We start from the raw sequence: 16,803 nt of genomic DNA, 5'->3' as shown, positions 1-16,803 counted from the left end.
TAACAAGGCACACAAATGAACTCCTTCTCATTCTTCCAAATTCATACTTTCTAGGAGCACCAGGTCTCATTTTCATACTATAATATATTAATGTCTTTATTCCACAACAACAACAACAACAACAACAACAATCAATCTACCATCACAATCTACAATAACATATCCATTGAAGTTGGGATTTGTAAATATCCAAACCTACTGGTGAACATTATCACAATACACCAAGGTGTGAATTAAGTTGATATAAGATAGCTGAAGTTGATCCTGACAGTCATTCGAGCCACAGTCAATCAATCTCGACCAAGCCGCAGTCCCAAGCCGCACTTGAGATATTCTACACACTTCCTTCAATTCTCAAGCCATTGAAACCAGTTTTACTACACCAAGAATAACAACAATACCAATACATTATCACAAAGCAACAAGCCAGCATGTCGAATCCCAAACCACCAGCCGCTCCAGTCATTTCACCCATGACCTCCGACAACCCCAATCTTCCTACCGCGCTAATGGGTAGAAAGAGCTCATCAATCTACTTCCATCAGCCAACGTCGAACTACGGCTCCTCTTCCAACGCAAACCGCGACAACGATACAGATTTCTATGCCTCCATCGAGCATGGTATACTTTTGGGTCTCCGCGGTCTGCCTCAAGGTTCCAAGAAACGTCGTAAGCACCAAGTTCAACTCATCGAAGAGATCCCCGAGCTCTTTCTTCCTGAACCTGCCAATATTAGAAGTGTGGAGGGATCAAACGCTTTCAATACTTCGACCAAGCGTAGAGCCGACGAGAGTATCGCCAAGAGCACGGAATTTGGTGATCTTGCTGAAAATCGTGGTGGAAGATTGGAGTCGAAGAGGATCAAGAGAAGAGCTTCGGATTCTGTTACGATGACTCTTCGTGGCGCTGAAGCAAGCAAGACTGTGTCGTTTAGAAGGGAGACAAGCGTTATTCCTATCAGGAGTTTCGAGGAGCTTAAGCTTGATGATGATTCTGTTGAGGGGGATGGGTCGAGGGCTGGAGAGAGAAAGTGAGGATTCTTGGGGGGAGATGTTCAGCTGTAGCTGGATATTGAGCTGAATAGGATTATTGCTGGATTCTAAGTGTTGATCAATACTATGTATCGATGCTCTTGCACCTGAAACTTTCAATGGATGGATTTGAATATTTTAATTGATTTGAATATATCATGGTGGTTCCAATGTCCCAAATGGTTTGCACATCCCAACGTGGCGTGAATGTCCAAACTGTTTTGAGCATTCCAAGTGGCTTGAATGTGACAAATGATTCCAATGGTCCAGATTATTTCAATGTATCAAAGTGGCATGAATTTCCAACCCGCCCTGAATACCCCACATGGTTGGAATGTCCCAAATGATATTAATACACAAAAGGCTTTGAACAGCTAGTTCTGTTCACATCAACATTTCCAGGATAAACAATCCTACATATGTGGAGTCTTGTACAAATATTACTGAGCCAAAAATTTCGTGAGTACTTGCAAGTTGTGCGGAGGATATATGACTGTGATGAACGATTTTGCCCATGTTCATGCGACGCTATATGATTCATACAGACAGATAGCAATCTAGAACGTATCAACAAATTTGGGGTCAGCTTCCTAACATATATAAAATATATTTCATCTACCTTCTTCAAAGTGGATTATATATAAATTTTAGCTGGGTATTATCGGCTCAACGTCGGGATTTACATACTAGGATGTATGATGAGCATCATTCGCCATACCTGCGTCAAATTCGCATTGAATGTACATCTGAAAATGTATTGCTGCTTTATTTTATGCCATCACGCAATTCTTCAATGTAGGTGATTTTGTAGCATATATAAAATCAATGTTCGTATTCTATCAAAAGCAGCTTTGTAGCCAAGTGAGATTCACGACTAGAAAGGAAGCTGGATACTGATTCCAACAATATGGACATGGCTATTGAAAAATCTGTATATGTGTGAGGTAATATTCAATATTGGTTCAGTGGTTACCTACTGGGCTAGATGTTGGTGTAGAGATATATATCCTTCCTTCCATCTACGATGTTCGTATTCGATATCCCTCTCTCTCTCAGTCATAACTCCCGATTCCTCTTCGCTCGCAGGTTGTAGCAACCATGACTTCCTTAGATCAACCGCCATCGGAACAGCAACCAGAGAAAAAATTATGGTACCGCTCATCCCTCTTCCATGCCTTTGTAATAGGCGCAGTAGGATTTCTGGCCCCGGGAATGTGGAATGCGATGTCGTCTCTAGGTGCTGGAGGTGCTGAATCGCCGTTTTTGGTTAATGCTGCTAACGCATTGGTTTTTGGTTTGAGTGTGTTCCTTGCCCAAGTTCCTTCAAGTCTAACTTGGTCTTGATGTATGTTTTTGGGGAGGAGATTTGACCTTTGAAAATTTGCTAATATTGGATGTGAAGTGGGAATATCTTGTGTACTAGGAGGACCAATTGCGAATCGGATAGGATTGAAGTATACATTGACGCTTGGAGCAGTGGGGTATCCAGTCTATTCGTATGCTTTCTCCTTCGCTTTCGAGTTCAACAAGGAGAAGTGCTAATAAAGCATAGGGCTGGTTTATATGCGAACAATCGATACGGAACTGTTTGGCTGGTTCTCGTTGGAGCTGTCACTTGTGGAATTTCGTAAGTTTGGAGAATACTAGCTTGATATAGCATAGATAAACTGACTTGATATCTTGTTCAGTGCAGGATTGTTCTGGGCTTCAGAGGGAGCAGTTGCTTGGGATATCCGGAACCGGCGAAAAGAGGAAAATATATGAAGTGCGTGGAATCCGTTGTCTCGAGATGTATGGGAGGTAATGAGCTAATGAAAATAGTATTTGGTTGTGGTTTCGTACAGGAGGACCGCTTGTTGGTGGTGCTATTGTTTTGGGTCTTAATCAGTGTGTGATGTCTGAATATCTCATGCTTTGTGGCTCTTATTAACGAGGCATTAGTGCGAGCAACCAAAAGAAAAAGGGAAAGGTTGGGTATGGTGAGTGACTCTTTTTATTCTCTTTGAAGTCTGATTTTTGGAAAATCACTAATGCGCCATACAGCTGTATACATTATCTTCATCACCCTTCAATGTCTAGCTGCTTTCATAGCTCTTGCACTCTCCCCTCCAGACAAGGTCGGTTGAATCTAGATACTATCCATAACTAATTTGCTGACTTCATTAGGCCCAAAGATCTGATGGATCGAAAATCAAGATTGTGCATGAAAAGTCTTTCAAAGCGGAAATCAGAGCGCTCATTAAAACATGTGCAAGACGCGATGTATATTTACCCGATAAACTTTCTTCTATGAACTACACTAACTTCATTGAAGATTCTACTACTATTACTTGTCTTTTGGGCTGCATACTTCAATCAATACTCTGGAAGTAAGTACTTGAATCCCCTATCTTAGACTTCAAGAATCTAGAACTGACATTTATCAGATTATGAGGTTTATTACTTCGGAGTTCGTGCTAGAGCTTTGATTGGTTTCGTCGGTATGCTTCCCTAGATTCAACTACAAGCCCATCTTTTAACGATGAATAGGCAATTTCGCCAACCTGTTCGCATCCCAAATCATGAGTACGCTACTTGATTACAAGAAAATCTCAGTCAAGCAACGTCTTAATATTGGGTATGTCTACCGCCCAATCGTTTTGTTTTCTACCAGTCAAACTTTTCAAGACCTATCAAATTCCATCCACTAACAAAATTAAAAAGTTTCTACTACGTAATTTTCTGGCATATCGTAGCTTGGACGTACGCCTGGGTTGTCAATGAGAAATTCGGTGCCGAACAACCTGATCTCGATTGGACCGATGGAGAATTTACTAAGGGGTTTTTTGTCATCTTGTTATGGTGTATGTACCCTCTCTTCAAACTCTTCCACGTGCAATACTATATGATCAGAAAGAACTACCTGCTAATGATACACGCCATCCATAGCTTTCTCACAACAATCACTACAGAATTGGCTATACTATTTCGTATCCACCGAAACGGATAAAATTTCAGAATTATGTACGTTAAGCTTTCATTGGAGCTGCTTTCCCAGAAACTTGACTCTGGTCGTCTCAATATGGTACTAACAGTCACAAAGCACGCTTTACAGGAATTCTTCGTGGTCAAGAAAGTTTCGCTCAAGCTGTGTCTTTCGGTATTAACACAAGGGATTGGTATAGAGGTCGTGTTCCAATGGTTGTAAATACTATCTTACTTGGTGCGTTTTCTATTCATCTCTCTACTTCACCAGACTTAGTCTCCTCAGACCTGCCTTTTGCTTTCCTTCTTACTACTTCCACTCTCATTATGCGTTCCGTCCACTATCCTCTCAATATCTTTCCCTACCTCAACCTCCCCCCCCTTCCCTTCACTAACCGGATATTAGTAATTTGTCTGCCAACAACTTATCTCGCCCTCCGCGAACATGTTCCAGTTGAAACACCCAAAGATTACGGATCCGAGCCAGCTAAACCATCTGAGCCTGGTCTAGAACCAGGATATGAAACTACTCACTCAGATGATAAATAGGTCTTGAAATTGGCTGTTGGACAGACAGTTGAGGCGGGAATGTGAAGCATGCCATGAGCTTACGATTGTGGCTTGTAGGGAGTTGAAGATTTGTGATAAGATGAAGGAAGGTTGTGAGAAGCGATACTGAGATGGGGATTTAGACTCAAAGTGGAAACCTGAGTGGAGAGTATCGAGTTAGAAACGATAGAGATGTGAATAGCATATACAGTAATCTTTCATTATATCAACTTGTGGAACCAACACGATAAAACGATCTATAAAGAAGGAATTTATCAGACTACCTGCCTATGATTTCTTGCTTCTCTCTCAAAAACATTTCTCCATATTTTCAATATGATGTTTCCCGGTATTCAGAAACAAAGTGAGAATTCTCGATTAGTTAAGTAGGTTGAGATTGTATGTACTGTTTCCAATTCCATATCAATAATTTCTATCTTCTAAAATGCCACACACAGCTAGTTCTATAAGTTGCTACACAATAGGAATTTAAAAATTATATGTACGCAGAAGAATGGAGACTGGTTTATCTATATTGTACCTGGCAGTATCGTAAAAAAACATTAGAATCTTAACAGGAAATGATGGTGGATGAGATGAAATTGATAATGGGATAGTCGAAAGTATCCATATCGCGAGGGACAAAGATTTGGAAGACGCTGCTTGGGATGGTGGGATGGTGAGATACAGTGAGCCTGATCTGGAGAGTATCGGAGACGTGTTGATTACAGTAGTTGTGCCTTTTTATCGATGTCGGCGGTGCATGTGGTTTAAATTCTCATCGACATTTTTTTTAACATAGATATACGATTTTCTTCACATTCTTTTTAAACATATATATACGATTTCCTTCCAAGTCCATATTGTTTAGGGAAAGCTCTATCTTGACCTCGAAGCTTTATTATGATGGATCACGCGAGAGGCATTCAGTCCCGTTTAAAAAGCGTGTGAAGCTACTGCTCATGATTGGTAGAAGTCGGAGGGAACTTGATGGGATGTATCATGTGGTTATCTACCTAGACAATGTTGATAGCGTGGAGTCCCAAAACGTGTGAGGCATATGCTTTATAGACTTTGTAGTAATATATCAGCAATTACTCTAGTCTAGAACTCTTGATATCTTACCGCAAGGTTCGAGATCTAGTTCCAAATGGATGTCTAGTTGTCCCCAGATAATTACCCCACTTTGACCTTTCAGAACTAAGAGGAATCCTTATGTAAACTGCCTAGTCATGAAATGTGCTATATAATACGTAAATTACAACTCCCTTCCAACAAAAACAACATCTTTGATGGTCTAACGGTCATGATTTCCGCTTGTCATCATCTGGCAATGCGCGGGAGACCGGGGTTCGACTCCCCGTCAGAGAGTTTCTGATCTCATGCGAGTAACATTTTTGTTTTCTTCTCGTCATCCAGACAGATTTCCTTCCAGATTTCTTTTTTTAAAGACGTTATTTTTTCGATTTTTGGGTCATCAGATAACGCGAGAAGTTGGGTGAGATCGGCGATTATCAGAAATGTGTCTGATAGGTCAAAACATACGCATGCATGTGGAGAATCCAAAATGACCACTAATTTTTTCAAATGTTGTGTTTGTGTGGTGCAAGAATATAAGCGGGGCGTAGCGAATCGTCAGGGGCTCGGGCTGATGCATCTACCCCAAACAAATCAAATACCGAGTTGTACCCACCACCTTTCAAGATGTCCTGATTCTTCTTATTGGTTGAAGGATATTGTGTGATCTAAAGAGTATTTATTCCTTTTTATCATGTTGAGATCTTGGTACATTTGCGCCTGTTGTACCTATGAGACTTAGCATAGACAAAATTTGCGGCAAAAGACAAGCAGAGAAAGCAAAAAAGCTACCCCTCATAAGTTGATGATTGCCCGTTCTAGGAATCGAACCTAGGATCTCATCATATCATCGTTTGGAAACAAGTACTAGTGATGCGCTTTACCGCTAAGCCAAACGGGCGTTGTTTGTTGAAGAACCAGTGCATTTTTGATTACTTCTTCATACTTGCAAATGGAAACGAGAGCTAGGATTTGAGTGGGGTTGGTGGGGTTAGATATTACAGGATACGAATGAAGCAGCTCAGAAAAAGCAGCTATTTGTAGTCAAATTTCACCATATCCCCTACGTGTTTTTGGTAGTCTTGCGTGCCTGTATTTGAGACTTAAGTATTACCTTATCTGCTTTGCACATTCCTCGGGGTTCTAACGATCACGAGTGTTCCAATGTCAAGAGTGGACTGAAGCAAGCGTATTCTAATGTTCTATTCATTGTAAAACGAATGCGAGATGAGTTTTCTCTTGAAAAAGATGAGAAGAATTAGACGATTCTGGGTATTCCTGTTCAATATCTCGATCTACATGTTGATCTACTCTTTCCAACGACTCTACATCAGCTTTGTGTGTCTAGTAAAGATTGTGTCTTGCCTTCTTCGAGAATACCCAAAACTTTCCATAATCTAAATCATGAGTAATGAATTAGCAGAGAATCTCAATTGTTTTATCCAATTCTCATCTCAACTCACCTATCCATACCAAATCTCAAATCTTTCTCCTCCATAGCAAAAGTAATACGATACCAACCCGGCTCTTCAGATGCAAAGGCTTCACCTGTAGCTAACCAAATCCCATGCTTCAACATCTTCCACGAGACTATACGTTCTGCCTCGATGGTTGGGAATGTAAGATATGAACGGAGATCTATCCAAATAAAAGGACCGCAAGATCTGTATTTCGCAACGTCTATTAGTCCCTCGCTCCCGTGGTTTGAACTGAAAAGGAAATGTGTGCTTACGCAGGAATATAAGAAATGCCGAATTCTTTCAATCGCCTGGTACAGAGCTCATACGCATTTCTCATTTTTTGAGCGAGCGTTGAGAAATAATAATCTAGAAACTTTTGATCATTCAACATTAATGTCCATACGTGATCAGACAATGAGGATGCCCAAGCGAATTTTGATATTGCTCCTAGAGTACGATGGAGCGTGGGATTATGTTGTGAGATGATGCATCCAATACGTAGGCCATTCGAGCAAAAATCCTATAGCAATGTATATCAGCATTGGAATCTTCGTAGGTGCCTAGAGTCAAAGCCAATACATACCTTACTCATACCATAGATCACACAAACCAAGGCCGGATCACAGAACTTCCCAATATCTAATGAAAGTATCGAGGTAAAAGACATTGGATTCGGTATATCCTGATTTGGAAAAACAGCCATGGCATATACTTCATCACTTATAAGGTGGATACTGTATTTTGAGCAGAGAGAAAGATATGCTTCCAAGACTTCCGGTGCATAACATCTTCCAAGAGGATTGTGAGGGTTACAGAGCATGAGTCCTCGAATCTTCACACCCTTCTCTCTCGAGTCAATGAGTGCTTCTTCATGTTTCTTGACTCCAGTCATGGTAGTTACATCTTCGAGTGCACCGATCGGTGCAGGAACCACCTTGACTCTTTACTTTCGAGTGAGCATAAAAACTTCGGTAGATAGGATCATAGGCAAAACACACCTAGCACGATCTTCGAAATCTCCAACAAATCCAACATAGAAAGGTTGAGCAACTAAAATCCCTTCATTCTCTCCAGCGATACAATAGCTTAATGCATCAAGAATAGAAGTACCTCCTCCCATAACTGTTACATGATCCCTGGACACAGATTCCTTTGGTGAGAAATTTGAATTCCAGAATGTGGCGAGAGCAGCACGCAATTCGAAGGAACCGGTTGGTCCATCTCCGTATGTGAGCACTGCATTTTGTTAGAACTTATATATTTTGAGATGATGTATATATGCATCAAGGTACTTTTTGGGGTGGCCCGAAAATTTGAGTTTATATAGTTTGCAATTTCATTATGCCTAAATTTTCACATCCGTCAATCATAGCTAGGATGGAAACCCGATTCCCAATGTAGAATCAAACATACATAAGTCTATTTTCTGCAATACCCATAGGAAAGATACCATCTGGATTACTTTCAGACCAAGGATTTCCAAATACCGTACCCATGAAATTTCGGATTTCTTCCGACGAGATGTTTTGAAGACATCGGGAAGAGAGATTTTCCATCTTGAAGAATAGGAATAAGAATCAGAACCTCTTCAAGAAGAGTGTAGAAGAAACATTTGCATATAAAATGCTGTATATTCAGATCGAAATTGTGTGCGTTGACTCCAGGATTAATTTTGTGGAGTGAAAAAAACAGATCGGAATTGCCCACTGGCGAAACCCGTCGTTCAACAATCCAATTATTCCATTTCAATTCAAGGAATCAAAATTTTGAGTAGTATCATAACTGAAACCTATACAATGTCTTGTCTCTTACTATGAATTTTCATAATTTAATTATAGAATTTATTGGGGTGATCAATTTTGATCTTTTTTTTCTCCTACGTCTAGGTCGGATGCACGGGATCCGGGATCCGTGCAAATTGATACTTATTTGTCTGCTCCTGACCAAAATAAGAATTCAAAGATGTTAATACAACTGGATTTTTGTCTTTTATTTGAAGTCTCAATTTGAATGGTCCAGCTCTTGGAAAAAAGAGACAAAATATTGTTATTACCTCTGGCAAATGGCAAAAGCGTATCATCTACACGTGTAACAGGAGCTGACATTCACGAATGAACCACACCAATTAAATGAGATGTCGAAATCGAGTCTCAAGATATTGGTTCTACCACAGTGGAATGGCTCGAATGGTTTTGCCATACGCTTCAGTATTCCAAGTGGAAAACTGAAAAGCGTCACTTGAGATCCAAAATTGATGGTCAATAACCATAACTCAGTTGTCTGTTCTTTTTTTTGTTTCGATGTTTAAGTCTGAGCTGGACCTGATATAAGAATTTGGTAAAATTATTGGATATATTTTGCCCAAGGGAAGTCCACTCAAAGTCGCAAACTGTTGTGTACAAATGGTTAGGGAGGACGGTTAACGAAACCCAAAGATCCCCCCTCACAAATACCCCCAAACTTCAACACACCACTACACATCCAAATTTCAACTAATTGTGACTATTTTTGTATCACAGAATAGCCCTTCATTAGCTTCAAGGGTGTCATCTTGAAAAATACTCACTGGTACACCAAAAGCATGCTCCTATCACCAAAACTTCAAACTTCCCAAACTTCCTCAAATCTCAACCATTTCTTACAATTCCAACTGCAAAACAAAGCTCTAGGAGCTCAGAATTGCAAAAGAATGTCAATGAGCCCCGCAGGGATCGAACCTGCAATCTTTTGATGGAGAAGACTGTTATTTCTAACAGAAGTCGAAGTCAAACGCGTTGCCATTGCGCCAGAAGCCCGATCTTGTGATGGCAGAGGACACATTTCTTAGTAAATATACCATTTGCAAGCTAAAAGAGAAGAGCACTCCGTTTGGTGGACTTTTGAACGACCAAGTGGGGTGTTAAGTGGTGCGCTATTAGGAATAGTGTGGTAGGATTTCTCATCTGGCGCTTAGCCGTAAGAAGCGACTTGCTGAACTAGCGAGTTTACAATTTCCTCCGCACTCCCTATTGTGTGCGATGTATGTTTCTTTTGAGGCAATAAGTCGTATACGGATTAATGATTGCGCAATTAATTGATTTTATTGGATCACCATGGTGTAGCAAACCCGTTTCTAAGAAAAGCTTCTACGGAAATTCCAACGCACAATTGATAGTCCGTAATAATGCACTATCGCGAGTACGAACAAGGATTTATGAGCTAATGCTAACTGGGCTTAGTGGTGACACAGCGCGGAAATCACGGGCTTTTTGGATTTTCCGTTGCCAAGATTTTCTTTTCGTTCGTCTGTTGGATGCAGAAGAACAATTCTAGGCTTAAAGACTTTCACGTATGCACTAAACGGAAGGAGTTAATCGATATTCAGAGGCTGAGTAGGCCTATTGTTAATCTCCTTATCGAGACGGACATAGGTGAATTTGAACATAGATTACTATCGGTGCGGAGGTAAGGCAGACAGAAAGTGGCAAGCCCCATTGTTATTCTCCGTATCGAGGCGGACATAGTTGAATTTGGACATAAATTACTCTCGGTGCGGATATAGGGCAAGCAAAAAACGGCATATTAGCAAAGTTCGGACGGAAAATGATAAGGAAGGAGGGAGGATTGGAATTACGGTGAGAACACCATTTTTGATTCATGTATCACTAATCCCTCTTCCACCCCCCAATTGATGGCATTGAAGTTTGAGATAGCTAATTTTATTTCAAAAAAGGTAGCTGTTGAGAATAAAGATAAGACAATCAATCAACAGTCTTGATGGTTTTGACAAACTGCAATCTACTCAGCAATTAGTCTTGACCTCATACATCTCACTTTGCATCTTGGCTCTAGATATCTAGATAACAGCCTATATTCGATGAGCATGGTACTTCATTTTGATTTGACAGATCACGGTAGGGCTGTTCAATGCTTTGAAATGATGGTGCAACGCAGCAATCAACGCTAGAACGAGGTCTCGCTCGGACTTTTGCGGACAATTCTGTAAAGAACTGAGAACTTAGTCTCGAGTACAGCAGCGAGAACAGCTACTTTTCATTTGAGGGGAAGGGAGAAGGGAGAAGGGCTGGTCCCTTTGTTAAAACTAAAAAGTATCGGCGCTCGGTCTTAAGAAGTCTTTATTCGCATTCATTTTCATGTGAGTTTGTACTTTACTAATAATGCCCAATATAAGATTTATCATCCACTTAATCTATGGGAAAGTTTCCGTTTCGAAGTAAGTTGGTTGTTATTGTCACATATGTCAACCTGGGGCTAGCCCGTGCCGCACGCACTGTCGGTATTCTGGTTGTCCGAGAGGATTGTGGAAAAGGAGATTTTGATGGGTGGCCGATTGCATTTTGGCTTAGATAATTCGTATACTTCGAATACAGCTCGTAGTTTCGGTATTTTAATTTTCTGTTAGTTGCTTTTTATGGATTTGATTTTCTGAATATTTACATCAAGGGGTTTCCGATCTAACGTTGGAAATACTACTTAATTATTCATTGCTCCTTTGTTTGAAGATATCTAATAAGCCTCCTACGTATCAATTCTTGGTAACTTCTATTTGAAGACCTTCCATTTCTAGTTTACTTTATTTTATACATTGTTGTTGTTTTAATTATTGCTTTCTATCAATTGGTAGTTCCACATCAAGATATCAATTGCCATCATGGCAGCCACTGAGCCTGAGGGTTTCTCCTCGATTGTTCGACCACACGAAGGACACGGAGGTGCACTTACAAGGGCACTTTCAGCATCATCCGCCTTCTCGGATCGAAAACGACAGAGAGCTTACGATAGTTCTGATGAAGATGATAAGGGCGAGAAGAGTATGGCTGAAGATTGGAGTCTGATGCCTGAACTTCAAGCTATGCGAGAGCAGGGAGAAAAAGATCAAGCTAAAGGAAGAGATCTTGGTGTAACTTGGAAGAATTTAACGGTCAAGGGTATTGGAGCCGATGCAGCTATCAATGAGAATGTTGGATCGCAATTCAACATTCCCCAAAAAATCAAGGACGGACGAGCAAAACCACCTTTGAGAACTCTCGTCGACAATGCTCACGGATGCGTTAAACCTGGAGAGATGTTATTGGTTCTTGGAAGACCTGGAGCTGGATGCACAACTCTATTGAAGATGCTTTCAAACAATCGAGGCGGATATGCAGAGGTCACGGGTGATGTACATTTCGGATCATTGACCCATACTGAAGCACAACAATACCGAGGACAAATCGTCATGAATACCGAAGAAGAACTCTTCTTCCCTACCCTTACAGTCGGACAAACCATTGATTTCGCAACGAGAATGAAGGTTCCGTTTCATTTACCTTCCAACGTCAGTTCTGCCGAGGAGTATCAAAAAGCAAATCGCGACTTCCTACTCAGAAGTATGGGTATCTCGCACACTCACGAGACCAAAGTGGGAAATGAGTATGTGAGAGGTGTTTCCGGTGGTGAGCGTAAACGTGTCTCGATTATTGAGATGCTTGCTTCCAGAGGAAGTGTGATGTGTTGGGACAACTCGACGAGAGGTTTGGATGCCAGTACCGCTTTGGAATACACGAAAGCTATCAGAGCATTGACAGATATCTTTGGATTGGCTAGTATCGTTACGCTTTATCAAGCTGGTAATGGTATCTACAATCTTTTTGACAAAGTTTTGGTTTTAGACGAGGGCAAGCAGATCTATTATGGACCAAGGAAACAGGCAAGACCTTTTATGGAGGAGTTGGGTTTCATCTGTGATGATTCTGCTAATGTTGCTGATTTCTTGACCGGTGTTACGGTATGCTCTTTCTCTCATCACTACATTCAATTTTCATACTAATCTCATCTTACTCCAGGTACCAACCGAGCGTAAAGTCAGAGACGAATTCCAAAACCGATTCCCCCGAACTGCCGGTGAGATTCTCGCTGCATACAGCAACCATTCCATCAAGAACGAAATGGAAAAAGAATACGACTATCCCACTACCGATCTTGCCAAACAACGAACCGAAGATTTCCGCACATCTGTACAATACGAAAAGAGTCCCAAACTTGGCAAGAATTCTCCTCTCACCACTAGCTTTATGGTACAAGTCAAAGCTTGCGTTATTCGTCAATATCAAATCATCTGGGGAGACAAAGCAACCTTCATCATCAAACAACTTTCTACTCTCGCACAAGCTCTCATCGCCGGTTCTCTCTTCTACAATGCTCCTAATAACTCCAGTGGTCTCTTTGTCAAATCCGGTGCTCTTTTCCTGTCTCTTCTCTTCAATGCTCTCCTCGCCATGTCCGAAGTCACCGATTCATTCTCTGGTCGTCCTGTGCTCGCTAAACATAAAGCATTTGCACTCTACCATCCAGCCGCCTTCTGTATCGCTCAAATCGCCGCTGATATCCCCGTTCTGATTGTGCAAATCTCGCATTTCTCACTTGTCATGTACTTTATGGTTGGATTGCGTCAAGATGCCGGTGCATTCTTCACTTACTGGATTCTTATTTTCTCCGCGACCATGTGTATAACTGCACTTTTCCGCGCCATCGGTGCTGGATTTTCCACATTTGACGCCGCGAGTAAAGTGTCTGGATTCTTGATCAGTGCTCTGGTTATGTACACCGGATATATGATTAGGAAACCAGAAATGCATCCTTGGTTCGTGTGGATTTATTGGATCGACCCTCTTGCCTATGGCTTTTCGGCTATTCTGGCGAACGAATTCAAGGACCAGATTATTCCTTGTGTTGCGAATAACTTGGTACCTAATGGACCGGGATACGCTGATCTGACGTTCCAAGCTTGTGCTGGTGTGGGAGGAGCACTACCCGGAGCTACCAGTGTTACTGGAGAACAGTATCTTAACTCGCTTTCTTACTCTTCGAGCAACATCTGGAGAAACTTTGGTATTATTTGGGCTTTCTGGGTTTTGTTTGTTGGTCTAACCATCTATCACACAAGCAACTGGAGTGCGAATGGAGGCAAATCAGGAGTCTTGTTAATTCCAAGAGAGAAGGCCCACAAAAATACTGAAGTTCTCAAGGCTGCTAATGCAAGCGATGAGGAATCTCAAGGCATCCAAGAAAAACGTCAAGAGAATTCTCGTCCCGCGTCTCAAGATACCAAAGTGGAAGATGACGCCAGTGACCAATTAATGCGCAACACCTCTGTTTTCACCTGGAAGAACCTTACCTATACTGTTAAAACTCCATCCGGCGATCGTGTTCTCCTGGACAATGTACAAGGATGGGTTAAACCGGGTATGTTAGGTGCACTTATGGGATCATCTGGAGCCGGAAAGACGACACTTCTTGACGTACTTGCGCAACGCAAGACAGATGGTACTATCAAGGGTTCTATCCTCGTTGATGGCCGACCTCTTACTGTTTCGTTTCAACGTTCGGCAGGCTATTGCGAGCAATTGGATGTGCACGAACCCCTTGCCACCGTACGCGAAGCCTTGGAATTCTCCGCCCTTCTCAGACAATCAAGAAACGTCCCCGACGCCGAGAAATTGAAATATGTCGATACGATTATTGATCTTTTGGAAATGCACGATATGGAGAACACGCTGATTGGCAACACCGGAGCAGGATTGAGTGTCGAGCAAAGAAAACGTTTGACAATTGGTGTGGAACTCGTTTCTAAACCCTCTATTCTTATTTTCTTGGACGAGCCAACTTCTGGTCTGGATGGTCAAGCTGCTTTCAATACAGTGCGTTTCTTGAGAAAGTTGGCGGATGCCGGTCAAGCTATCTTGGTTACTATCCATCAACCTTCCGCTCAACTCTTCGCTCAATTCGATTCTCTCTTGCTCCTCGCTAAGGGAGGTAAGACCGTTTACTTCGGCGACATCGGCGAGAATTCCAAAACTATCAAGGAATACTTTGCTCGTTACGATGCACCTTGCCCGGAATCTTCTAATCCTGCTGAACATATGATTGATGTCGTTTCCGGCACTTTGAGTAAAGGAAAAGATTGGAATGAAGTCTGGCTCAACTCACCCGAATATGAATACACGGTTAAAGAACTCGATCGCATCATTGACACCGCTGCCGCTGCACCCCCTGGAACAACTGACGATGGCTTTGAATTTGCAACCCCTATGTGGCAACAACTCAAACTTGTCACCCATCGTATGAACGTATCCATTTACCGCAACACAGATTACATCAACAACAAATTCGCATTGCACATTGGATCTGCCCTCTTCAACGGATTCAGTTTCTGGATGATAAAAGATTCGGTCGGCGGTCTACAATTGCGTCTCTTCACGATTTTCAACTTCATCTTCGTCGCACCGGGTGTCATGGCCCAATTGCAACCGCTTTTCCTCCAACGAAGAGATATCTACGAAGTGCGAGAGAAGAAATCAAAAATGTATTCCTGGTGGGCCTTCGCGACCGGAAACGTCGTCTCCGAACTCCCTTACCTTGTTATTTGCGCTGTCCTCTACTACGTCTGCTGGTACTACACCGTTGGATTCCCGGATGATTCCCACAGAGCAGGCTCCGTTCTCTTCGTCATGATTTGTTACGAATTCATCTACACCGGTATTGGTCAATTCGTCGCCGCCTACGCACCCAACGAACTGTTCGCTTCGCTGGTCAACCCTCTCGTCATCGGAACCTTGGTCTCTTTCTGTGGTGTCCTCGTGCCCTACTCGCAAATCACCGCATTCTGGAGATACTGGATGTACTACCTCAACCCCTTCAACTATCTCATGGGCTCCCTCCTCGTCTTCACCACCTGGGATCACCCCGTCACATGTCGCGAATCCGAATTCGCCATCTTCAACCCTGCCAACGGTACCTGTGGCGAGTATCTCGCTTCGTACTTGCAAGGCATGGGAGCAGCAGCGAATCTGATAAACCCAGATGCGACAGAGGGATGCAAGGTTTGTGAGTACACAACCGGAACCGATTATTTGCACACCTTGAATTTGAAAACATATACCTATGGATGGAGGGATGCGGGAATTTGCGCACTGTTTGTTTTCAGTGGATATGCGCTGGTGTTCTTGTTGATGAAGTTGAGGACTAAGAAGACCAAGGGAGCTGAATAGAGGGGTAATCCGTCTTACCACGTCAAGCTTTTCACTCTAGACATTCCCCGTTTATGAAAATAGAAGGATGGGAGGATATTTTTTTGCCTTATACAGGAGAGGAGTACGGTTGTTTATATCATTCTTGTTTTTATAGATTGATCGGATTTTGTGTTGGTGTAGATTTATGTTATATGACCGTAGATAATTAGATTTATATCACTTGGGTACTCAAAGTACCTATTTTTACATTTACCTTCTCGAGAGAGGCTGAATATACTTATATCTCCTCCACTTCTGTCTGTCTTTCGTATCATTCAACCATATATAGCAGTAGTTATATCGACATCAACATCCACCACGACCACTTCCACCAGCACCAACCCCTAGAATATATAAACAAATCCCCAGAAAGTCATCTATCTACCTACCTATACATACCACTGATCTACCCACTAAGCCACGACCTATCTACCCCTTTACTTATATATTACAGTCATATACCTAGATAGAAAATTGAAATCCAATAATCAAATCTACAATATCTCCAACATCCACTCCCTTCCTACATGCAGCACTCAAATTAAAAATCTCGATACAAATATACCATCCCCGAAATCACCAACCCAACCCAACCCAACCCAAAACAACCAAGAATCCAAATTTCACTCCACATAATTCACATAATCTAACTCCCTCACCATATGCCCAAGA

At 41.9% G+C, this 16,803-nt stretch overlaps 4 protein-coding genes across 4 annotated transcripts; 3 read left to right on the top strand and 1 right to left on the bottom strand.

Annotated features, from left to right (window-relative positions):
* Window positions 1-431: 431 nt before the first annotated feature.
* On the top strand, window positions 432-1,034 carry EAE97_006481 (uncharacterized protein; the record flags this gene model as incomplete). The annotated part of the gene is made up of 1 exon (XM_038876994.1): window positions 432-1,034. One exon carries the CDS (start codon window positions 432-434, stop codon window positions 1,032-1,034), a length of 603 nt encoding a protein of 200 aa, XP_038731926.1.
* Window positions 1,035-2,129: 1,095 nt separating this feature from the next.
* EAE97_006480 (uncharacterized protein) lies at window positions 2,130-4,544 on the top strand (the record flags this gene model as incomplete). Its single annotated transcript, XM_038876993.1, has 15 exons — window positions 2,130-2,331; window positions 2,434-2,527; window positions 2,584-2,658; window positions 2,725-2,796; window positions 2,853-2,918; window positions 2,973-3,010; window positions 3,075-3,148; window positions 3,198-3,293; window positions 3,346-3,400; window positions 3,458-3,511; window positions 3,561-3,648; window positions 3,735-3,874; window positions 3,960-4,034; window positions 4,114-4,233; window positions 4,402-4,544. The coding sequence occupies 15 exons, from the start codon at window positions 2,130-2,132 to the stop codon at window positions 4,542-4,544; spliced, it is 1,392 nt and encodes a 463-aa protein (XP_038731925.1).
* Window positions 4,545-6,846: 2,302 nt separating this feature from the next.
* EAE97_006479 (uncharacterized protein) lies at window positions 6,847-8,804 on the bottom strand. Its single transcript, XM_038876992.1, has 7 exons — window positions 8,495-8,804; window positions 8,374-8,426; window positions 8,080-8,317; window positions 7,665-8,022; window positions 7,354-7,601; window positions 7,085-7,285; window positions 6,847-7,018 (listed from the first exon to the last, which is right to left on the bottom strand). The coding sequence occupies exons 1-7, from the start codon at window positions 8,635-8,637 to the stop codon at window positions 6,952-6,954; spliced, it is 1,308 nt and encodes a 435-aa protein (XP_038731924.1). The 5' UTR covers window positions 8,638-8,804; the 3' UTR covers window positions 6,847-6,951.
* A 2,928-nt stretch (window positions 8,805-11,732) lies between these two features.
* On the top strand, window positions 11,733-16,110 carry EAE97_006478 (uncharacterized protein; the record flags this gene model as incomplete). Its single annotated transcript, XM_038876991.1, has 2 exons — window positions 11,733-12,848; window positions 12,907-16,110. The coding sequence occupies 2 exons, from the start codon at window positions 11,733-11,735 to the stop codon at window positions 16,108-16,110; spliced, it is 4,320 nt and encodes a 1,439-aa protein (XP_038731923.1).
* Between the last annotated feature and the right edge of the window lie 693 nt (window positions 16,111-16,803).

The sequence above is a fragment of the Botrytis byssoidea genome, assembly GCF_014898295.1.
Source record: "Botrytis byssoidea strain MUCL 94 chromosome Unknown BBYS_012, whole genome shotgun sequence".
In the NCBI taxonomy this organism is placed as follows: Eukaryota; Fungi; Ascomycota; class Leotiomycetes; order Helotiales; family Sclerotiniaceae; genus Botrytis; species Botrytis byssoidea.
Note: the sequence above shows the minus strand (reverse complement) of the source record. Positions and strands in the feature narration are given on the sequence as shown.